At 45.7% G+C, this 25,132-nt stretch overlaps 1 protein-coding gene across 1 annotated transcript in view; it reads right to left on the minus strand.

Moving 5' to 3' along the window:
• The window catches only part of GABBR2 (gamma-aminobutyric acid (GABA) B receptor, 2), a 424,424-nt gene that overhangs the window by 63,296 nt on the left and 335,996 nt on the right, over positions 1-25,132 (minus strand). The window contains exons 12-13 of the mRNA XM_011939489.1: positions 19,430-19,537; positions 10,603-10,725 (exon numbers count right to left, since the gene is read on the minus strand). Coding sequence (XP_011794879.1) covers positions 10,603-10,725; positions 19,430-19,537 — 231 coding nt within the window. The remainder of the gene's footprint in view (positions 1-10,602; positions 10,726-19,429; positions 19,538-25,132) is intronic.

The raw sequence follows: 25,132 nt of genomic DNA on the forward strand, positions 1-25,132 counted from the left end.
ATTTTATTCCATTGTGGTTTAAGAGATGCTTGATATGATTTCAATTTTAAAAAATCCGTGAGACTTGTTTTGTGGCCTAACATATGGTCTGTCCTGGAGAATGTTCCACATGTTGATAAGCAAAAGGTGTATTACGTTGCTGTTGGATGAAACATTCTATAACTGTCTGTTAGGTCCATTTGGTCTACAGTGTACATTAATTTTGACACTTCTTTGTTGAGTTTCTGTCAAGATTATCTGTCCAGTGCTCAAAAGTGTTAATGTCCCAACTATTGTTATATTGGGGTCTACCTCTTTCTTTAGCTTTAATAGTTTTTTAAAAATATATCTGGGTGCTCTGGCATGGGGTGCATATATATTCACAATTGTTATATCTGCTTGATGAATTGATCCCTTTATCATTATGTCATGTCCTCCTTTGTCTCTTTTAGTGTTTCTGACTTAAAGTATATTTTGTCTGATATTTGTATAGCTAATTCTGCATGCTTTTGGTTTCCGTTTGTGTAGAATATTTTTATCCATTCCTTCACTTTCAGTCTATTTATATCTTTTTCAGGAAAAGTGAGATTCTTGTAGGCAGTGTATAGTTGGCTTTTTTCTTTTTTTAAATCCATTCATCCAGTCTATGTCTTTTAATTGAGGTATTTAAAACATTTACATTCAAGGTTGTTATTGCTAAGTGCAGATTTACTCCTGTCATTTTGTTAATTGTTTTCTGATTGTGTTGTACATCCATTGTTCCTTTATTCCTCTTTTATTATTTACCTTTGTTTTTTGGTGGTTTTCAATACTGCTAACATTTCATTTCTTTCTCTTTCTTATTTGTGTCTCTTCTCTACCAGTGAGTTTTATACTTTCATGTGTTTTCATGAAGGCAGATACCATCCTTTCACTTCCAGATGTAGGAATCCCTTAAACATTTCTTGTAGGGATGGTCTAGTGATGATGAATTTCCTGTTTTTGCTTATCTGGGAAATGGCTTTATTCAAATTTAGAATTCTTTCTTTTGCTTGATCTAGTCTATTTTTGAAGCTCTCAATTGTGTTTTTTAATTTCATTCATTGAATTCTTTAGTTCCAGGATTTCTGTTTGGTTCCTTTCTTAACAATATCTATCTCTGTGCTGAATTTCACATTCAGATCTCAAATTGTTTTCCCAACTTCTTTGTGTTTGTCCATCTGTGTTGCCTTGTATCTCACTGAGTTTCCTTAAGATCATCATTTTGAATTTCTTTTCTGGCATTTCATAGATTTCCTTTCTTTGGAATATGTTATTGGAGAATTACTGTGTTCATTTGGAGGTATCATGTTTGTTTTTTCACATTTCTTGTATCCTGACATTGATATCTGTACATCTGGTATAACAGTTGCTTCTTCCAATTTTATGAATTGGCTTTCATAGGGAAATAATTTTTCCTTACATGTGTCTATAGTGTTGGCTGGATAGGGTACTTTGGCTTTGATTCTGAATGGGCTTAGTAGTGTAGTCTCTGTATGATTTCTTTGGCTGTAATCAACATCAGTGATGGCTGTGAATTTCTCAGTAGCTTAGGCTGCAATTATTATTGGAGGCTATGTTGAGGTTTTACTGGAGATAAGGACACCAGGCAAGCTGGTCCTGGGGCCAGCACCGGGTGGCATGTAGGGGCACAGGGTGTGCCAGTCCTCAGGTCCCCAGGTATTGTGTGTGCACATCAGTGGTGTCAATGGTGGGCCTAGGTGGGATGGTCCTTGGGCCCCTAGGCAGCATGCATAGGCACCTCTGGTGGCAGAAGAGGTGGCTGGCCAGTCCTAAGGCCATCAAGTAGTGATAATGGTTGGGTAGGTGATGCTGGAAGGTTGGAAAGGCCAGTCCTAGGGCCCCTATGATGTGTTCATGGATGCCAGTCATGGGCAGGGTGGACTAATCCTCAGATTCCCAGATAGCACATGTGAGCGGTGATGGCAGCAGGCAGGGTGGACCTGTCCTCAGGTCCATGGACAGTGTGCATGGATGCTGGTTATGGTGAGTGGGACAGACTGGTCCTCAAGATCCCTGAAGTTGTCTGCAGGTGTATGGGGGTCCTGCTGCTGGAGGGGGAGGGGTTGTCAGCATCCCCAGGCAGGCAATTCTCAGGCTCTGGGGAGAGCATGCTTTGGGTCCCTTTGTCCTGGGGGTAGCCTTCCTGGTGTGGTATATTGATATTCTCTGGGGTATAGAACACTGTGTGGGCTAGAGTCCCGGGGACCCAGCTGTGCCACAGGTTCTGGCTGGTGTCATAATGCTGCAGCCCTCTGGGTGGATGTGGGGGAATGTCGGTTGGGCTTCAGTATGTATAGATGCAGGGGCTTTTAGGCCCTAGAGCAGGATGTATTCTGGTGGGTGCTGGGCTCTCAAAATGGTATCCTGATGCAGCAGCTTGGGTTTCAGGGGTGTGTGTGAATGGGACCCAGAGTGAAATCCTCCTGGAAAATGCAGTTGTATGGACTCCAGGCAGCTCTCTATACTAAGTTAATGGCCTGTGAGTGCTGAGGAGCTCTCCTGTGACTAGTATTTTAGGCATCTGTGATGGGAATGTAGACAACTGAAGATCTCTTTTCCCCACAGTGGAGAGTTCCTCCTGGCTCTGAGCTGATCCTGATCTCTCTTAGATGCTCTATTTGATGTATCTTGTTAAAGTTTTATCATGAGATTGCAGCAATTCAGGTTACATCTTCAGGCTCCACTTCTAATTCAAATTATCTTGCTATTTCCACCACATCTGCAGTTACTTCCTCCACTAAGGTCTGGAAACCCTGAAAGTCATTCCATGAAAGTTGGAATAAATGTCTTCCAGACTCCTGTTAATGTTGACATTTTGACCTCCTCCCATGAATCTCAGATGCTCTTGATGGCATCTAGAATGGTGAATCCTTTCCTGAAGGTTTTCAATGTACTTTGCCCAGATTCATCAGATAAATCACTATCTATGGCACCTATAGTCTTATGAGATGTATTTCTTAAATAGTAAGACTTGAAAGTCAAAATCATTCCTTGATCCATGGACTGCAGAATGGATATTGCGTAAAACAGGCATGAAAACAACATTCATCTTCTTTTACATCTCCATCACAGCTCTTGGGTAATCAGGTGATATGATTTGGCTGTGTCTCCACCCAAATCTCACTTTGAATTGTAATCCCCACATGTCAGATCAGAAGACTCAATACTGGTAAGATGTCAATACTTTCCAACTTGATCTATACATTCAATGTAATCCCAATAAAAATCCCAGCACATTATTTTGTGGATATCAATAAACAAATTCCAAAGTTTACATGAGTAGCAAAAGACCCAGAAGAGCTCACATGACACTGAAGAATAAAGTTGGAGAAGTGACATTCCCTGACTTCAAGGCTTACTATAAAGCTATACTAATCAAGATAGTGTGGGATTGATGAAATAATAGACAGATCAATGTAACAGAACAGGGAGCTCAGAAATACACCCACACAAATACAGCCAACTGATCTATGACAAAGATGCAAAGGTAATACAATGGAGAAAAGATGGTCTTTTCAGCAAACGGTGCTGCAACAACTGGACAACATGCAAAAGGAGTCTAGACATAGACCTTACACCTTTCATAAAATTTTACTCAAAACGGGTCACAGGCCTAAATGTTAAATGTAAAACCATAAAATGTAATAGAAAGAAATCTAGGTAACTTTGTGTTTGGCAATGAGTCCTTTGATACACTGAAAGTATGATCCATGAAAGAAAAAAGCAATAAGCTCAATTTCATTAAAATTTAAAACTCCTGCTCTGAAAAAGACAACGTAAGAGAATAAAAAGACAAACTGAGAGAAAATATATATGAAACACTATCTAATAAAGGACTTGCATCCAAAATATACAAGGACCTCTTAAAATTCAACAATAAGAAAACAACCTATTTAAAAAGTGGGCAAAAGATCTGAACAGTCTTTTCACTAAATGGCAAATAAGCATATGAAAAGATGCTCAACATCATACGTCACTGGGGAATTGCAAATTATAACAATGAGATACCAGTACACACCTATTAGAAAGACTAAAATCCAAAACACTGACAACACCAAATGCTTGCAAGGATGTGGAGCAACAGGAACTCCCATCGATGGGTTTGCAAAATGGTACAGCCACTTTGGAAGACAGTTTGGTAGTTTCTTACAAAACTAAACATCCTCTTACCATATAATCAGAACTTGCACTCCTAGGTATTTAGCCAAATGAATTGGAAATTTATGTCCACACAAAAACTCACACATGAAAGTTTGTAGCAGCCTTATGTATAATTGCTAAAACGTAGAAGCAACTAAGATGCCCTTCAATGGGTGAATGAATAAACAAACTGTGGTACATCCAGGAAATAGGATATTACTCAGTGATAAAAAGAAATGAGCTACCAGGAAATAAGATATTATTCAGGGATAAAAGGAAGTGAGCTATCAAGCCACAAAAATATATGTAGGAACCTTAAACGCATATTACTAAATGAAAGAAGCCAGGCTAAAAAGGCTACATACTCTATGATTCTAACTATATGACATTCTGGAAAAGAAAAAACTATGGATCAGTGGTTGTAAAGGATTAGTAAAGCACAGAGGATATTTAGAACAGTGAATCTACTCTGTATGATATTGTAATGGTGACTACGTGACATGCATTTGGCAAAACCTGTAGAACAGTGAACCCTAATGTAAACTAGGGACTGTGGTGAAGAATAATGCATCAATATTGGTTGATCATTTGAAAAAATGTACCAGACAATGCAAGATGTTAATAACAGGTGAAATTGTGGGGGTGGATACAGGGTACATGGGAACTCTTTGTACTTATGTTAACCTTTTCTGTAAACCTAAAACTACCCTAAGAAATAAAGTCTATTAAGTATAAATAAAATTAAAAAATTAAATACATCTGCTGGGCATGGTGACTCATTCCTGTCATTACAGCACTTTGGAAGGCCAGGGCAGGTGGAACAACTGAGCCCAGGAATTGGAGACCAGTCTAGGCAACATGATGAAACTCATCTTTACAAAAAATACAAAAATTAACGGGGTGTGGTGGCGCATGCCTGTAGTCCCAGCTACTCAGGAGGCTGAGGTGGGGGGATCACCTGAGTCAGGGGAGGTACAGTGAGCTGTGATCTTGCCATTGCACTACAGTCTGGGCAACAGAGTGAGATCCTGTCTCAAAACAAAACAAAGCAAACAAACAGACAAACAAGCAAACAAACAAAAAACCACCACCACCACCAACAAAACCCACACCATACTTTCTGAAGAGTAGATATAATGTATATGTACGATTTGAAGAACAGAATTGCCAGAACCTTACAGGACCTGTGTGCCTGTCTCAATCATATCCTCCTATCCTGCCCACCAAGAGGTAACCACAATCTTGAATTCTGTGTTAGCAATTGCCTTCTTCTTTTTTTTTTTTTTTTTTGAGATGGAGTCTTGCTCTATCGCCCAGGCTGGAGTGCAGTGGCCGGATCTCAGCTCACTGCAAGCTCTACCTCCCGGGTTTACGCCATTCTCCTGCCTCAGCCTCCCGAGTAGCTGGGACTACAGGCGCCCACCACCTTGCCTGGCTAGTTTTTTGTATTTTTTAGTAGAGACGGGGTTTCACGGTGTTAGCCAGGATGGTCTCGATCTCCTGACCTCGTGATCCACCCGTCTCGGCCTCCCAAAGTGCTGGGATTACAGGCTTGAGCCACTGCGCCCGGCCAACCTTCTTCTTTTTTTAAAAAATGGTTTTGCTACCTACGTATGCATCCTTAAACAATATTCTGTTCAGTTCCTCCAGCATTTGAACTTGAAGCATGTGAAAGCCTGTTTTGGGTATTCATGCGTGACTTGCTGTTTTTGCTCATTGCTGTGTTGTTGAGATGCCTCCAAAGTGATATGTGTGGCTGTGGCTCATTCATTCCCACAGCCGTACAGTCTTCCTTTCTTTGAAAATACCATAATGCACATATCCATTCTGTTCCTGCGGGCCATTTAGGACGTTCCCAGTTTTTGGCTATTACGAACAGTGCTGCTGTGAACACCCAGGCTTGGGTCTCCTTGGGCATATGTGTGAGACTTTCCCTAGGGATATGTCCTAGTGGAATGGCTGGGCTGTGGGGCATGTGCATCTTTGACATGATTCGTGTTAAATAGTTTTCCAAGTGGTTGTGCCAATGTACACCGGAGTAGCACTATGTGTTGTGTTCCCTGCCTGTGTCCTCTTAGCACTCGGTTCAGTGGACACACTGCCTGCTCTCCAAATGCAGCGGCCTCTGCCTGAGTGTCCCTCCCAGCTCCCACACCTGCTCAGGCCTCCCTGGCTTTCAGCTGAAAAGCCTTCTTTGACCCTATGAGGCCAGATGGTCATCCCTCCTTGGACTCCACAGCATCCTGTACCATGGGGGTTGCAAATTAGCCACTGGCTTGTCTGTCTCCCTAACTGCTCTAAGGGGTCCTTGAAGGAAGGGCCACATCTCATTTACTCCTGTATCTCTGGAGTTCAGCATGGGGGCCCAATGCATAGCTGGTGGAAAAGGTGAGAGTGAGGCTGGAATCAGTTTGGGGCATGAGGAGGCTGTAGGGTGCTGAGCCACAGCCGGAGGCTCGGCAGTGGCAGGGGCGTCGTGGAGTCAGGCTCCAGGACCACAGCCACACAGTTAGCCTGCTCTGAGACAGGCTGTGTGCAGCCCCTGAAAGAAGAAAGAGGCAGTGAAACCAGAACTCAGGACCTCTGTCCCCCACCTCAGGGACCCTTTCCACCCGTATGTGGAGTTGGATGGCAACACAGTTGAAAGCAGACCACCTGGGGTGGAATCCAGGCTCCGCCACTCACTGGCTGCATGACCTGGGCCAGTCACTGAAGGTCTCTGTGTCTCCGTTTCCTTATCTATCAAATGGGGGCAAAAATGTCTCCTACCTCACAGGATTATAATAAAGATTAAATTAAATGAGTTCATATTTGTAAAGCATTTAGAACAGTACCTGGCACACGACAAGTGCTACAGAAATACGACATAGAAATGGCCGGGCACAGTGGTTCACACCTGTAATCCCAGCACTTTGGGAGGCCGAGGTGGGTGGATCACTTGAGGCCAGGAGTTTGAGACCAACCTGGACAACATGGTGAAAGCCTGTCTCTACTAACAATACAAAATTTAGTCAGGTGTGGTGGTGCACGCCTGTAGTCCCAGCTGCTTAGGAGGCTGAGGCATGAGAATCACTTGAACCTGGGAGATGGAGGTTGCAGTGAGCCAAGCTCATGCCACTGCACTCCAGCCTGGGTAACAGAGTGAGACTCTGTCTCCAAATAAAAATAAAATCAATCAATCAATATTTATCAATCAATATCAGAAATGAATAAGGGTGGGGGGCTGGGTTGCCCCCAGTAGGCCTCCAGGGGACTTTTACTCCAAGGAACCGTGAGTATAGTCTCCCAGGATGAATCACTTCCATGGGTCCTTCCTGTTATTCTCAAGCCCTGGGTTCTGTTTATTTCCCTCTCACTGCTTTCACAGTCGACAGCGATCTGAAGTGATAGGGTTATTTGTCTGCAGGTTTAGTCTGCTCCCCTACTTGCCTGCAGGCTGCCACGAGGCTGTGGCTGCCATGGCTACCTGTGTCTTCCCATGGAAGATGCCGGCCGTGGGGTGCTGGGTGGGCTGTGTGGGGGCTGGCTGAGCCATGGCCCTGTTCTAGAGAAGCTCAGCAGAGGCTTCTGACTTGCTGGGAGTCCTGACCGGGGAATGTTTGGGATGCTGGGGGAGGAAGTGAGGCAGAGTAGGTTCTCAACTCCAGCGGAGCCAGTGAACACAGGGACACCTCTCCATAGGAGGTAACACTGGTGCTGAAGCTGAAGTCATCTACTTGGCAGAGAAGATTCTGGAAGGGGACACAGCATGAACAAAGGCTAGGACGTGTACCATATTGCAAGGCCCACGCCTGGAATCCTCAGATGCTGAGAGTCCAGAGCACACAAGGGTGTCTGAAGTAGGTAAGGGGGAGGGAGGGATGGATCACAAAGGTCTTTCATCACCTCTCCCCCAAGCCTAGGCTTTCTGTTTGGAGGTCCTGGACAAAACAGCCCCTTGAAGGAGACTTTAGGATACCTCAGCCCCTGGGCATGTTGTTCAGCTACCCTGTTGTGTCTGACAGAGGAGGGTCTGAGAGAAACCAACAGCTTGGTGCTGTTTGGTAGAAAAACGACAATAAACAGGGCTGTGGGTGGACAGATCAAAGGGTTCTGTTACCATAGCAACAGAGGGACAGGCCAACCCTAAAATAAAAGAAGAAAAGTAGGCACCCACCAGAAAAGGTTCTGAGAGAAATCTCAGCACACCCCGGAGGGAGACACAGGAACAGCCTATCTGGGCCTTGCCTTGGACAATCTGGGTGGCCCTGGGCCCTGGAGAGTACCTTTCCAGGTTCAGTTTCCTTATCTACACAGAAAGGCACTTCTGCAGCACCCTGGGACTCCTCATTTTGAGAACCAGAGCCTTGGAAAGTCTGGAATGTGCTATGGTTCTATGCACAGAGCCATTGATAGCAGCAGTGCTTATTACAGAATAGAAGGAAGGCAGGTAAGAGCCATAATAGCAAACCATCAGCTAGACACATCAGACTGCACAGGTTTACCTTGTCTAAATGGTCTAGGAGGACAGGCATCCCCATTTCCAGAGTCTACTGACTCTGGCACTGTCAGTGTCTCCCTAACACACCTGGAGCCTTGGGAAACCCCAGTGAATACTCAGTTCCCACCTTCATCTAGAATAGAGGCGGCAGCCATTCAGCCTCCCCAGCCCACTGTTGGGCTCCACACTGAGCCACTGTGTCTCGTTCTGTCCACCTGGCCCAGCTCCAGGCCTTCCACAAACTCTGCCTGACTCACCCCTACTCTTATTCCTTGATCTCTCCTGGGCCCTCAGTCTGCCCATTGTTCTACTTTTTTCTCCTCATCTGTAGAAGGGGAGAACATCCCTGCCCGACTCACTTCCCAGATCTATGGCCAATGAACAAAGGTTTAAGAAAGCCTGCAAAACCGCTAAGAGCTGCCCAGGTGTTGAAAGGCAAGGTTAGGTACTGGGTGAGAGGGTAGTTAGTGCTACTGTCACTAACCTGCTGGGTAACCTTGGGTAAGTTATACAGCCTCTCTGGGTTTCTGTTTCATCATCAGTAAAATGACGAAGGACAGCATCTACTTCCTAGAATTGCTGTGAGGATTAAATGAGTTACCACATGATGCCAGCTGTCATCATCATCATCGCTCTTATTATCATCATTGCTTGTTGTTATCACCGCCACAGGCTCTCCCTAGCTCAGGGGCCCAGTTAGCCAATGATAGCTCTTCCTAGTTTGACATCCTGTCCAGATTTCTAAATTCTGGTGGTGGCCGGGGAATTCTCTCGGGATGAAGTGGGACCCACCCAGCTGTTCTGTTGCCCAACTTGCAGGATGAATGGTGACCAGATGTCCCCCCGTCCAAAAGTAGCCTGTCTGCTCAAGTGGACTCAGTTCCTGCCTCCTTGGCCCGTGGGCACAGCCAGTGTTGGGTCCGTCCTCCTTGCTAGTTCTGGTTGTATCTGTCTGGAGTCCCGCTTCCTCTCAGGAATATGTGGAAGGTGGTCAGGTGGAGCGACATATTTCTCAACCTGTTTCATAAATGGCATTCTCTGCTGCTGTTTTGAATGCATAACTTCTTACCGAGCTGAGTAAACCCTCTGTCTCGAGATAAATGAGGCTGAGCATCTTATTGTCAATAAAACCTTCTTGTCTAGAAGGATAAAAGGTTCTGCCCCCAATGCATAGAATGACCATTTCTGGTTTAGTTTAAGAATTCACACTAAATTCCACAAAAAGATTTCTCTAATAAAGCAGTGAGAGAAACAGATTCTTTTTCTCAGTAGAATTTGCTACACTGTACAGAAATCCTACCAAATAGCACACCCCACTGCAGCTCAGCTGTACCCCTCAAAGACAGTCTAACTATTTTAAATGAAAGTCAACAAAACTACAACCTCCAAAGGGACTCAAACTTCCCTAATCTGGAGAATCCTAGAAAGACCAGTGCGAGTTCAGGGCAAGGCTGACTGCAAGACATCTAAAAAATATATTTAACAGTACTTTTATGTGAGGTTCTTTATTTTAACAACAAATATCTGACAGCAAATGTGTGAAAAGAAATATATTGCTCATCACTTTGAAAATAATATCATACCTAGAAGGAGCTTTCAGAATGTTTACTCCCTAGCAGCACTTTTTAGGAGATTTACTTTATAATTGGGATAAATACGCAATGCCATTTCTCAAGTGATGGATCTTATAAATGAAGGCTTCTACAATGTATGAGAATATACTCTTTTAAAAAGCCCAATATTTCCCCTTCATTCTGCGTGTATTAATAGTAAAATCAACTTCTTTCACAACACCTTATATTTGGCCTCCCTGGAATAACATGTCTCAGATGGAAGGAAATGGAACTGATGAAGTGTTCCCAGTGGGGTACTGGGCAGTCTGGGTGCTGTGCAGCCTCACTGTCCTCATGTGCCAGGGGCTGCATCTGCAGGCTTCCCTCCTGCCAACATGGAGGGCTTACCTCCATGCTGTACTTCTCCACTGTCCTCCGCAGGGGGTCCACGGCCTGCCAGCAGATCAGGATACACAGGTCAATCAGCAGCATGCCGCCCACAATCACAAGCAGTTTCTGGTCCTTGATGATCTACAGAGCGGGAAGGAGCGGAGGGGAGCCGATTGAGAGATAGCTTCCCACGCAGCAACTAGGGGCCCAGGTCAGGGGAGGAACCTGCATCATGAACCCCCCAGCTGGAGAGTCTCCTGCGATTCCCCATCACCCACAGGGATAAATCCAGCCAAGCTCCTCTGCGTGACATTCAAGGCCTTTCACAAGCTTGACCTTATCACTCCCCAAACACACGTGTATTTTGTTGAAGTTTGGCCACTCCTAGTCCCTGGTCGAGCTGTGATTTTCATCCTCCAGGTCTTTGTAGGTGCTAGTTCTTTTGTCTGGAACACCCTATTCTTTCTATTTGGCAAACTTCTAATAATCCTTAAACACCTCGATCAATTGTCACCTCCTCCATGAAGCCCTCTCTAACTCCTGCAGCACAACTAATTACTCCACAGCACTTTGTTCACATACTTAATTATCAGGAGGAACCACAGTAGTAACAACAATGAGAAGAATAGCTAACATTTAATGAACACTTACTCTGTGCCTGCCTCTAGGTTGATGGTCTCAGAGGCAGTGTCTCATAGAAAGTCAAATATTGTTATTATTCTTATTTTATGGATGAGCAAACTCAGGCTTAGAGGGGGCTAAGTAACTTGCTCAATGTAATAAACTTAATAAGCAATGAAGCCTGGATTTGGACCGAGCTCTCTTTTCTCCAGAATTCACATCCTCAAACACTTACAGCTCCAATCAGAAGCTACATTAAGTCGTATACACGTCTTCCCTCCTCAGTAAACTGGGGAGCCCTAGACAGAAAGAAAGCCCATTTTATTTGTGTTTCCTCAGCACCTAACAGGGCCTGGCATGCAGTAGCTACTTAAAAGTCTGATGAATTGAATTGACATGAAAGAACATAAAAAGAAGAAATATAACTCCCATTCCTCTTTGCAGCCTGGGATATTTTTATTACTCTGAGACTCCTAGCCCACTTTACGTCTGTTTGATAGGGATCAGCCGGGGGATAAATATTTTCGGTGCCAAAGCTGACCTGTATTTCATTCACTTCATGTTTATATATCCCCTCACTCTCCAGAAAAGCTAATGTGATAAAGTAGTTCTGGGAAAGACTCATGGAAAAACAAACAAAATTCAGGCAGAAGCTTAAGAAATATCACCAGGTTTGGTTTTTAACGATTACAGCCATTTTTAAAGGAGAAATAAAAACCCGAGGGGCCTTTATGTTACCGAATGTAAAAAGAACACGAGGAAAGTGTTGGCTCAGTGACTGCCAAGGAGATCAAATCCAGCAAAACCACTTTACCTAGGGGCAGGGCACCAGCAAAGCCCGCTCTGAGATTTTCAAGGATATGGTGAACTTCTGGTGCTTTGCAGAAACCCAGCTTAACTCTCACCCTCTGGGGAACTAGGCAACTACCTGCCAGTCTTGAGAAACTGGGACAAAATGCCTAAGGAGCTTAGCAGTTAGGGGATGGGCTGGAAGGAGCCTCATATCTATGTGATGCTGAACACGGGGCTGTTTAAGCCCCCAGGCATTTGCCCAGCTATTCCTGACCCCTGGAAGGCCTGACCTGCACCTTTCTGCTGGCATACTCCTACCCTGATTTCAAGGTTGAGCCCAAGCAGCTTCTCCTCCTCCATGAATCTAGGCATACCCTGCAAGGGGCATAGATGGCTTCAAAAGCTGGGCACCAGAATTTTCCTCTTGTAAACGTCATAAAGTAAATCCTTCCAATTTAATGGCTCAAGTATGAAGTCTGAGGAAGTGTATTTTTTTTTTCTTTTTTTAGATGATATCTTGCTTTGTCACTTAGACTGGAGTGCAATGGTGCAATTTAGGCTCACTGCAGCCTCTGCTTCCTTCCCAGGTTCAAGCAATTCTCCTGCCTCAGCCTCTTGAGTAGCTGGGATTACAGGCATGTGCCACTACGCCCAGCTAATTTTTGTATTTTTAGGAGTGACAGGGTTTCACCATGTTGACCAGGCTGGTCTTGAACTTCTGACCTCAAGTGGTCCACCTGCCTCGGCCTCCCAAAGTGCTGTGGTTACAGGTGTGAGCCACGGCACCCTGCTGGGACAGTGGAATTCTAAAGGATTTAAAATTAAGTGGACCTGAGTTAGAATTCTGGCTTTGTTCCTTGCTACCTGTGTGACCATGAGCCAATCACTTCCTTGCTCTCATTCTGCATTTCTCATTTGTAAAATGGGCAGGGGTAGGGGAAGGGAGAGAGGAGAGCTTCTGTGTTATTCTCCAAGTATGGTATAAAAGAAAGAACACAGGTTTTGCAAGTAGAAGACCTCATTCTAATCCCAATTCTTGTCAAGCGTGATCTTGAGCAAGTTTCTTCACTTTGCTAGGACTCAGTTTCCTTTTTTAAAAAGTGTGGTCAGTGATCCCTAAATTGCACAGTTAGTATAAGAATAAAATGAGATAAGGTACGGAAAGCATTTAGTGTCTGGCACAGAGAAGATGATCAACAAATGGTAGCTGGCTACCATTACTTGGGTTTTGACAATTAGTGATTCTGTGTTTATGTGTAAGACATAGTGACATCTAGGGGCAAAATGTGATATTGCACCTAAGCTCTACTAGACATGGGACTAATCATCATGGGTGCATGGTGGGAAGATGCTGAGAATCAGAGGAGAGGAAATGGTTATTTTCCTTTTGGCACCATTCACAAAACCTGGCATGTAACCAGTGTTTGTGACTGAATGGGTTTAGGCTAAGTAGTTATGAATCGTTTTTTATTTATTAATTGTAGAAATATTTATTGAGTGCCTACCATGAGTCAGGTTCTGTTCTAGGCACTGAGGATGCAACAGTGGACAACATAAACATTCTGCCATATGAAACATGAATGTTTGCAGGGAAGACTAGTAGTGAAAATTACACAAGTACACCCATGGGAATACAAAATACAATGTCAAGTAGAGGTGATTTAAAATAATCTTAAATAATGAAAAGAGAGGGAAGGAAAGAAAAAAAGCACCGATCTGAGCATCAGAGACCCCTTGCATTAGGCAAGGCCATCTCTCTACTCTTAGATTCTTTGACTTCCTTCCTTCTCTTAAGTGCTGCCTGAACTTCTCTCTGGTTTATGTCAGTGCTCACTGATGCTATCACATGCAGTCCTCTCTCTGGGGGTAGGAGGTACTTAGTGGCAGATGACAGTAAAGGCAGATGAGCACCCAGTAATGATTAAGCACCTGGTTCTGGAATCAGATCTAAGTTGGAAATGAACTAACTAGTTGTGTGATCTTGGGTAATTCCCTTCCCACTCTGAACCAGTTTCCTCATCTAGAACATGGGGATAATATTTGCACATGCCACACTAGATTACGAGAGCCTGGCTTACAATAACTGTTCAACAGATCCAGCGATTTTTACTAAATGTGACTTCTGGGTTGTTTAGAGCAGGGATTAGCAAACTATTGATTTGGCCCACCATCTGTTTTTGTAAATAAAGTTTTATGGGAACATAGCCATGCTCATTTAAATGAACATACCCTCAATTACAAGGAGGGTAAGGTAGAGAAGAGAAATTTACACCTTTACCATACTCATTTAAATGAATGTCATTTGCGTATTTGTCTATGGTTGCTTTCATTCTATACAAGCAAAGTTGAGTAGCTGCAACTGTGACAGAAGAGCCTGCAAATTCTTACCTATTGACTATTTTGGCTCTTTGCAGAAAAACTTGGCTATGCTTGGTTAAGAGAAAAGGGCATTTCTTTATTTTTTCAAAAAACTTAAGATTTTCTGACCTATTCAGACTGGCCTTCTACTGGCGCCAACTCATTTCTTCAGGGAACACCATTCAGGGGGAATACAGCATGGATGGTAACCCTGGAGCTCAGCTCTCCAGTCATCTTTAGATGGCGGATGCTTCAGGGTAGCTACTAAAAGCCCTCAGCATTTTCCTTAAGTTGAGCCCAGATGAAAGTCTGAGGGTTTATCCTCAGATGCTTTTCCCACTCATGTTATTGTCTGCAACAGAATCCAGTCATATTTGTAGTAAACTTCCATTGTCCTCAAAAAACATCTTCCCCCAGAACGGAAGGTGTCATCTCTAAATTTCTACTCGTCTCAACGCTTCCATTTGGTCCCAATATGAGGCAAAATAAAGACTGTAATAAACCTTCTCAATTTAAAAAGATTTCACAATTGGTCTTTAGAAAAAAGTAACATGCTGCAAAAATATGAAATTTAGAAGCGTTAAGTCACCACGTGTTTAATAGCCTTTCATAGGCTTCTTTTCCTTCAATGCTTTCAAAAATATGGACATATGGGGCATATGGGATGAAGTTTGTATATGTACGTTTGGGGAGGGCAAGCCATCATGGATGGAGGGAGGAGGGGTGGGAGCTATGCAAAGAAGAAAAGGATAAAAAACTGCATTGAAAAAAGCATATGATCGTATTTGCAAATTTATATAAATGTAGTATATATGTCAGTTAAAAAAAAATTAAGGGGGCCACTAAAAAAAGTCCAAACTTCTTTAAAAGAAACAAAATAAGTCAGTCACCAAAGGACAAATAATGTTTGATTTAACTTATATGAGGTTCCTAGAGGAGTCAAATTCATAGAAAGAATTGTGGTGGCCGTGGCTGTGGGGAGAAGAGGTAGTTAATGTAGAACGGGTATGGAGTTTCAGTTTGGGAAGATGAAAAGGTTTGGAGATGGATGGTGATGATGGTTGCACAATACAAATGAGCAATATGAACTGCCAAAGGCTTTCAGTACAAGATTTGGTACTAATTTTGTTGTGAAAATGATGAAGGCTGGATAAGTACATTATTCCAGTGTGAGAAACTCTTTGGGGTCACTCTGGGCTTTTTAGTTATTCCAGGAACCGGTTTGTGGTGCTGTGGTTAAGTATTATTTACCAACCAAATTATAGGAGGGTAGGGTAGAGAAGAGAAATTTATATCTTACCCAAACCACAAACTCAATCAGGGAACCAGATTGTTTTGAAAGGGTTGTAACAGGTGTAGTTCAAAATTGGGCTCTTCTTCACAGTTTCAGTTTTTTACATAACCAAGTTGGTTTTTATTGTTATAGTTTTGTTTTTATTGTGGTAAAATGCACATAAACTTTACCATTTTAACTAACCTTTTTTTTTTTTTTTTTTTGAGCAGAAGCAAGATTTATTGCAAAGAGCAAAAGAACAAAGTTTCCACAGTGTGGAAGGGGACCCGAGTGGGTTGCCCCTAACTAACCATTTTTAAGTGGAGAGTTCAGTGTCATTAACTCAGTAGAGGTGGCCTTGATCCCCTCTGTGCATGAACCTTATTGCTCTCATTTCCCTTTCTGTTCCTGATGTCACCCTCACCACCCTTGATGTCATTTCCCCCGCTGGTCCTGAGGCCCTCCTCACAATCACAGTCATCTTCCTCTAGATGCCTGGTGACACAATTACCATCCTTTGGTGTCCAACCTCTGTCACCTTCTAGTCCTCTAACCTCATACCCTTTAAGGGACTGTTTTAAACCCCACTGTCTCTGACATCATTACCCTTAAAAACAAAAGTAGAAAAAAAGTTTTAAAAAGTTAAAAAAAAAAAAAGTAAAGAAAGTTACAAAAGTTAAAAAAGTGTGTGTGGTGGGGGGCTTGTCTCTCAGATAAGCCCCCTCCCTGGATGCCTGGACCCACTGCAAGCCCAAGCTCTCAGAGCTGGCCCAGACCCTCGGGGGGGATCAAGTTTGCCCTGGCTCAGGCAGTGCAGGAGGAAGTGAGTAAAGCTCGTGGCCTCTGGTGACGACACCGCATCACTGCCCCACAGGGAGCTTCCAGACAACTGAACTCCTGCCATTTTCCCTGATATGTTTTGTCGACTGTTGCCAGACAGTTGGCGTGTTGTTGCTTGGCAGTCACGTTAGAGAGCATAAAGGCAGGTTCCTTATCACAGATGACCATAGGGATGAATCACATATTAGCACAAAGGAACCAACACTGTGCTTCTTCCAAACCAGGATAGAGTTGTCATCAATGGCAGAGCAGCTCTTAAACCAGAGCCACAGAGCAGGAGGGGTGCCAGAAGTCACCTAGGCCAGTGGCTCTCTAGCCTTGATTTGCTTTGGCCGGGGATGGGGAAAGCACAGGCTCCCGGGCTCCTCCCAAGGATTCCGGTTCATTAGGGTCAGGGCGGGGCCCAGGAATTTGCATTTCTAACAGCTTGCAGGCCAGCACACTCAGAAGCCCTGACCGAGACCACAGTTCCCCAACTTCAGCAGTCTATTAACATCAGCAGGGAAAGCTGAAACACTACTGATGCTCAGCTCCGGCTCCAGAGCCCTCGTTTCAACTGGCCTGGGCTGGATGACTTCTTGTAGTTTTCAAAAGGTCCTGTGGGACGGCAGTGTGCAGCCAGAGCTGAGAAACACTGGGGTGGCCAGGCCTCTCATCTCATGGAGAGTTGTCATAAATGCTGCCGGGACCCAGAGACGCAGGGCCTCTCCAGGTGAGCACAGGGACAGGGCGGCAGAGCAGGCTCTTTCTCCACTCTAAATGCAGCCTTTGGATTTCCTAAGGTGGTTTGGGTGTGGAGCAGGGGGCAGAGAACAGAATATACCTCCACCTCATCTGGAGAGGACAGGGGGCTGCAGTCCTGAAGAAGGACCTTGGCAGTGAAGAGCTGGGTGGGGGGCCTGAGGAGGGAGAGGTATCACCAGGACACCAGGCAGGAGCCCACAGAATCACAGCTAAGGGGACAATACTATATCAATGTATCCCCATTCTACAGATGAGGACACAGAGGTCCTGAAAGATTAAGAGCCTTGTCTAAGGAACACGGCGGATCAGCAGCGGAGCAGAGACTAGAACTCCAGGCTTCTGTTTTGCCTGTTGGCCTCACTGCTCGGGCTGGGTTGCTGTCCACCACTGGCGCCAGGTAACCAGGGAGCAAAATGCAGGCTCGGATGAAAAACCGGAACAGGCTCCATGTTCCACTGGGATGAGCCCACAGTGAGGATCTGCAGAGGAGGTGTCAGTAAACAGGTGATGCCCACATCAGGATTTGAAGAGTGTGTCTAGGGGGCTAGGGTGTGATGGGTGGGGGACTGAATTGAGAAGAGGCTTTTTGGTAAGAGGTATCACGGTACTATGAGACCCCTCCCCTGGTGACAGAAACGGGTGGACTGGGAGGGAACGCTTCCTCCATGACCTCAAATCAAGAAAGAGGCCTTGATTTCCAGTGAAAAGGAGATCACTGGGTGGTTTGATAGGAGTCTCTGCAGCCTGGGGGACCCTGTGGACTAGTGTCTGACTCCTGCTTGAGAAATCTAATGGGGGATGATGGACTGGCCAGCTGCTCTGAGGATGGAACAGAAGAGAGGCAGCTGCTACAGTGACATCAGCCTTCAGTCCTTAGGTTTGTAGGTGCAAAGCGTGCAGGAGTGCTTTCTGCGCCCCAGATGTGGGCCGTGGGTGAGGAAGAGCTTGTGTGGCCCTGTCCCGGATTAGCTGGAGGGGTGAGGTGACCCCAGGGTGGAGAACTGAAGGATGCTCAGGAGCAGGGGAAGAAGCCACAAATGGCCAATTGGGGGAGCATTTCATCTGCATCAAGAGCATGGCAGGAGAGAAAGTCCCAGTAATGAGGGACCCAGAAAAGCACCGCAGGAGTCTAAAGGGCCCGCTGCAATCCTCACCAGGCCCAGTAAGCCCAATGTCAGCTCCAAGCAAGTAAGGTATTTCCTGCCCCTTCTACCACTTCTAATTCCAGCTCCAGAGGGGTTGGACACCTGGGTGGATGGGATGATGGGGAAAGAATGGAGGCTGGCTAAAGAGAGAAGCAGCCAGCCTATACCCCTTTTCCCAAGGCAGCTGGCCGGCCTGCTGCAGGCCTGAGCTGGGAGAGGGAGAAGTTGTGCCAATGAATACTCTTTGAAGTTTTGAATATAATGATAGACTCTACATATTATAATAGTTACTGACCAGAGGACCTTCAAAATCATAAGACTTGCCACAAATTTTATCCAGAAGAAAGGGGAGATCCAGTACCACTGCAAGAGTTAAAAAGGACAGTGGTGGACAAAGTTTCTCTATGACTAAGAGTCAAGGTCGGCAACATCATGGCTATACCAAACCTCACGGGTGGCGAATGCAGTCCACGGTGTGAAGGCTGAGCTCCTGTCCTACAAGGGCCTCTTTGAAAACAGAATCATTAAATCCAGTACCAGCCCTGTTTCACTCCTCTCTTTTAAGAGCTCCCTATTGCCCATAAGTTAAAGTGCAGATTCCTTAATGTGGCTCCAGCCTTCCCTTCCAGCCTCTCCCTGTCCCCTGTCCCCACGAGCTCTATGCCCCAGCCACATCAAGCCTCTCTCAGCTCCTGACCACCCTCCTCCTATTCCCAGGCTGCCATGGATGGTTCCTTTGACAAGGTCCCCAGCATCTCTATGCCCTTTGCTTGGCTAACTTCCACTCACCCTCCAGGCCCCAGCATAGGTGGCACTTCCTCCATGAAGCCTCCCTTGAGTGTTTTGTACCCCAGCACTCCCTACATGTCCCCAGTCAGCCCTGATAACCGTGTGTTATAAATGCTTTGTTAACTGTCCGATTTCCCCAGTAGGCTGAAGGTAGCAGGAGGTAGGGATTGTGTTTAGCTTGGATCCCCAGCAAATAGCTCAGTGCCTGGAATATAGTATATACTTGCTAGACAAATGCTGAGTGAACACTGCTAATACCCTGAAACAGAAGGAGAGTGATTACCTTCTTCTTCATTTTCACATTTTTGAAGATGGCGTGGACTCTCCAGGTCTTTGCAAACATGGCCCCAAAAGCAGTTGTATAGCCCACGGTGAGAATCCAGGTCCTGACCTAGAAGCCATGAGAAAACAGAGGCATTGACCTTCCTTAGGTAGACGGACTTCATCAGGTATGAGACCACCCTGCAGGGGGACTTTTCACGACGGGGAAAAATACTCCCCTCTACATATCGTTGAGTTTCACTGGCATCTTTCAATCAAATTTCCATTCAATAGGCATTTAGTTCTATCAGTCACCTACCAGACCCGGGGCACTGGGCACACAGGAGTGCAAGATTCAAATCCTCCCTTAGATGGGCCCAGAGAGAACCAGGCAGAGAGAGAGCCACAGACAGCTGAGGTACCACCAAAAGGTGATGGTCCAGCCCTCTGGCCTTCACTTCCCCTCCTCCTTTCCTTCTTCCTGTTGCCCAGTCGTCTCCCCACATGGTCAGGCCATGTGGCTACTACTGTCCATTGTGACTTTGGAAGGCCAGTTAGTCAGCACAGGCCAGCCTGGCCACTGAGCTCACACTTAGACCTTGGTCACTGCTCAGGACTGAGGCCCTGTCTGGCTCTTACCTATTCCTCAGGACCAAGGTGTGCCCTGACCCCTAGCCCTGGGTTGGTGGCTAATGGGAACAGCCGGCCCTGACATGAGCCTACAACTTGGATCCCTTAGGGCTGGAACAGGCTGGCCACCACCTGTTAGGTTTTAGGGGCCTCCAGGACGCCCACCTTCACCTGTACTGCATCACTCCCAGAACCCCCAACCCTCACCATTTAGACTGGACACCCTCTAATACTCAGGAGACTTGCACATCTCCAGGTGGGGGCCCCACATCATGGTCCAGCCCTGGGCTGTGCACCACTGAGTTCTGGGGCCTCCCACTCACTGGGACAGAAAAGCCACGTGCCCCATGAGCTGCAGCTCTGAGCTTGGGTCTTTGCTTTCCCTCAGCTCTGTTGAGCTTAGTTTCCTTTGAAGGGCTCCAACCTGCCTTGGCTGAACACAAGGCAGAAAGGTGAATGTGGTAGGGGAAAAGAGAGGCAGCTAGGCTGCAGCAGACAACTCAGGCCCTCTGCATCCAGAGGAACTGAGCACAGCAGCTTTACTTGGCTTCCCCAGGCCCCTTCTAGTTCAGGGCTGGCTGCCACCAGCACAAGCAGGAAGTTTCCAAGAAATGTTCCCAGCCCATTCCCCTTACGGATTCATTCTGCTCCTGCCTTTCCGGCAACTTGACTCTCCGGGTTTTCAGAGACAGAACATTTTGCATTTCCATTTTATTTGTAAAAATAGGAACTATTTTTAGACTGCAAGGCCGACCCACTAAATCAAGGGAAGGACAACAGTATCACAGCACTTGTTCGGAAACACGGGCCTGTGAAGCGTGAATGCTGCGAGGGTACAGGTGGGCACTGAGCCTTCTATTTTCTTTTTCTTTTTTTTTAAATTTCACAAACAAGGAGAAATCAGACAGGTAAAAATGAACCACAGTGCTTTAGAAACAATGTAGAATGGCCACATTATTACCCAGATGATCATAAAAGGATATGAGAAAAGTATACAAAACAGGGAGGGGGAAAGAGCCAAAGATAGAGAATTTAGACCTGAGCATATTCAATGACCAGAAAATACGTTTGTCATCTGTCAGAGATGCATGGGACTTGACAGTTCATCTTATTCATTCATTCATTCACTCGTTCATTAGTTTGCTGGGTCACTCATTCATTAGTTTGTTCATTGTTCATTTGTTCATCTTCAACAAGTATTATTAGGCCGGAGCCAAAGTATATAATAATAAAAACAAACAACAACTAAAACAACAAACACCAAGGTGATTTTTTGGAGGTGTCAGTTAAGTGAGGAAATCCCTTAACAGGTGAAGAAACTGAGGCCCAGCGCATTTAAGATATTTCCCTTAACCATGCCACACAGCTCCAGAGCTGAGCCTGGAACTCGATGCTTCGTCCTGGTCCAGGTATCTCTCCCCGACATCCTGCTGCTGCCTCCTCCTCAGATGGAGTCTCCTCAACTCAAATCAGGTTCATTTACACGTAGGAGCCAGATGTCAAAGGACCAGGACACACCCAGTGGGGGTAGCTGACCAACCTGTAACACCCTCCGGGGACCTCAACACACTTGTAAAGCTAATTTATGGACACGACTGTTAAGACCAATAGTCTACAGCATGTTTGATAACGTTCTCTTGAACATGTTTAATTTTACAAATTACCATATACAGACCATGGGCATTTTAAAAAGGACAAAGATGAAGCAATATCATCATTTTTACCTCATCCTGTGGCTGACAAAGATCTGTTTTGAGGAGATGTGTCCCTCCAGTGTGCTAAGCATTTTTTTTTTTTTTTTTTTTTTGAGATGAGATTTCGCTCTGTCACTCAGGCTGGAGTGCAGTGGTACAATCACAGCTCACTGCAGCCTCCATCTCTGGAGCTCAAATAATCCTCCTACCTCAGTCTCCTGAGTAGCTGGGACTGCAGGCATGCACCACCATGCCTGGCTAACTTTTTTTAGTACAGATAAAATCTTGCTATATTGCCCAGGCTGGCCTTGAACTCATGAACTCAAGTGATCTTCTTGCCTCAGCCTCCCAAAGTGTTGGGAGTATAGGAAAGAGCCATTGCATCCGGCCTTACTGTGCTAAGCATTCTTAATATTTGCTTTAACTTATGTTTTCTTTGAAACAATCATTTCCAGGCCACTTGTCTATTTTGTGAGTGCTAAATTCATTAAGACTCAACCATCTAATTAGTCGTTCGTCAAAACTCAATAATATAAATTTAACCTGGCATCTGGAAATTGCAATATGTTGCCATAAACTAAAAGCAAAGAATAGCTGAAGATGCCTGGGCAGAAAAGAGTTAACATAGCAGGCCTGATACCGTTGTCTTTAGGAAGGTCTGATTTGAAGGCTGGTCCTTGGCTGGTATCTGAGAGCTTGGATTCTGGATGGTTCCCACCATCTCCTCAATGATAAGAGCAGCTCACTGTGCCTAAATGGGTTGTGCAAACAACATGGTTTATGTTGAACACTGCCTTCCTTCTGCGAGTCTGGAATTTTGTTATGTAGTAGGCTGACGGTGTCAACATATCCATCCCCCAAGTAAAATCCCTGAGCATGGCATCTCTAATGTGCTTCCCTGGGCAGCATTTCACATATGTGGTCGCTACTCATTGCTGGGGGAAGTAAGCGTGTCCTGTGCACCTCTGCCGTGATAGGGCTATCAGAAGCTGGCACCTGGTTTCCCCTGGACTTCGCCTCCCCATGTGCCTTTTCCTTTGCTGATATTGCTGTGTGTTCTTTCAGTGTAATAAGTCATAGCTGCGAGTATGACTGCATGCTGAGCCCTGAGAGTCCTAGTGAATCATTGAACTTGGGGGTTGTCTTGGAGACTCTCAATGCTGCATCCCATTGCTGTCTGGTGTAGAGAACTGACTAACCACCTTGTCTTTGGGAGCGTTCCTGCCTACAATCACCAGACACCTACTGCCAGGGCTCCACAGTCAGTCCCCGTATTAAGTGTTAGTCCAGCTTAAGCTTCTGGGATTTAAACCCATTGCTGCCCCACAGAGCCCTCAGGTTCAACTCCAAATTCTTAGCAGGCAGCGTGCAGCCCCCTCCACCCCACCTCTTCTGATATTCCTCAAGCCATCCTGCACTGCTCAGTCTTTCCCCTCACATCACACTGGTTCATGCTGCCAGGTCTGACATGTGCTGTTTCCTCCACCAAAATGCCATTCCTTGTTCAATGTTCTTCACAACTTCTCATGCATCCTCTGAAATCCAAGCTTATGAGCCACTTCCTCTGAGAAGCCTACTGAGACCTTGCAGGGAGGTCCTGACCACTTCCTCCTCACGACTTCTGCCTTCAAGCATGTTTCTGCTCTGCTGGTCACACAGAGATGACATCTATCTGATCACTTGTCTGCCTCTCCCACTAGATGAAACTACTGGGAGGCAGGGCCTGCTGTGCCCACCTTTAAATCTCTGGAGCCAAGAGGAGACAATCAGGCTGGATGGGCCAGTTTAGGAGGTTGTAAACTCTTTGTCACCACATATATGCAAGTTGAGCCCAAGTAAGCAAAATAAAGGAAGACCACAGAGAGAACTGGAGCATTTGATAGCAAAAGAGGCTGAGCTCATGGCCTCAGCTGTCCCTTCTACATGCTATCTGGCAGGTAGTGAGCTCCCCATCACTCCACATATTCAAGCAAACTTGGAAGACCCCCCCCCGCCCTCCGCCCCACTTCTCCGCCTCCATCAGAATGCTGCAGGGGCATTTCCTGTACTGAGGGAGGTTTCATTTAATGACATCCAGGTGTCTCCCTTCTACGTGGCTCTATGATGCCGAATAAACTAGAAGGTTTCGTCTGAAGGGTTCTAATGATTCTGTTTTCCAATATGTTACCACCAATATAAGTCTCTACTGATTCATCAACACCAAACAGCTACGTCACTTTTTCTCCTAAAGTCTTACATGTGTTTATTTTTCTGATTTAACATCTTTCTTTTTCTCCCCTTAGCCATCAAGTACTCAGCACGCTCTGCAAACTGCCTTGAACATAATACATCCATGGGGGAAGACAAACTTTCGGCAGGCAGCGCCCATCTCTGTCTCAGCTATGAAAAAGGAAAAAGAAATGAGAGCACATCTCCAAATGGAAGGAAGCATCTATGCCCAGAACAATTCTGCTCAGCCGCTTGCTCCATTGATTTCACGAAGCATGCCTGGCCGGGTGAAGGGCTTTCAATGTCCTTCTGGGGATCAGCATGAAAATGGACACATAACCTCTGCTGGCAGGCCTGCTCTGACAGGTGATGGACGGGAAGACGGGACGCTGTGCTCCGGGTCTCCTCGTTGCCACAGATTCATGTGGGCTTCAGGCCAACAAGTCAGAGGGAGGCGCAAGCTCTGGTGGCTGACTGGACACAGGGGCAAGTCACTCTCCTGCTGTCCAGAAGTTTCTTCAAGGGCCTTTTGTTTCATTCTGACTGCTCATTCCAGGTGATCAATAGGGAGAAGGAGGGAAGAAACTCCCAGAGTGCCCCAAAGCAAGACCCAGACCACTGTGAGGTATGAGGTGGGAGCAGTGAGAGGCCTGAGGTCTCCAGGGCCCATCTTGTCTTCTGGGGCAGGGGCGACAGACACATCCTGAAGTTATAAGACTTTGAAGAGCAGCCTCTAGAAACAGCTCCAAAAAACCCCATCTTGCTCAGGGTCTTTTGGGAAAGACCTGTACAGAAAATCTTCTCTGGAGTTTAGAGTATAGCAGAGCCTTTCTGGGGGAATGGTGCAGGGGGCAAAGGTGACTCGGGACCTGCAGGAGCACTTTGGAACCCAAGTCAGGGCCTAGGGGGCATCTTAGGAGCCTTGGGGCAAATCAGAGAGAGGTTCCCCCTCTGGGAGGAGAAATTTCTGAAAGGCATCCCCTCTGGGCCCTTTCTGAACGACTCCACTCCTCAACGCCCTCGAAGCCAACAGACTCTGAGAACTTGGCTCAAATAGCAGATCACAGGCCAAAATTCAGCTCCTGCCCCTAATGCCAACACCCTTGTGTAGTGCAGAAAGTGCACATTGCCCTTAGCAGCCTTGGCCTGGGTCACAGAACAGTGCAGAATGAGGAAGAGCCTTTCTTCCTGTT

The sequence above is a fragment of the Colobus angolensis genome, unplaced genomic scaffold (assembly GCF_000951035.1).
Source record: "Colobus angolensis palliatus isolate OR3802 unplaced genomic scaffold, Cang.pa_1.0 Scaffold181, whole genome shotgun sequence".
NCBI classification, from domain to species: domain Eukaryota; kingdom Metazoa; phylum Chordata; class Mammalia; order Primates; family Cercopithecidae; genus Colobus; species Colobus angolensis.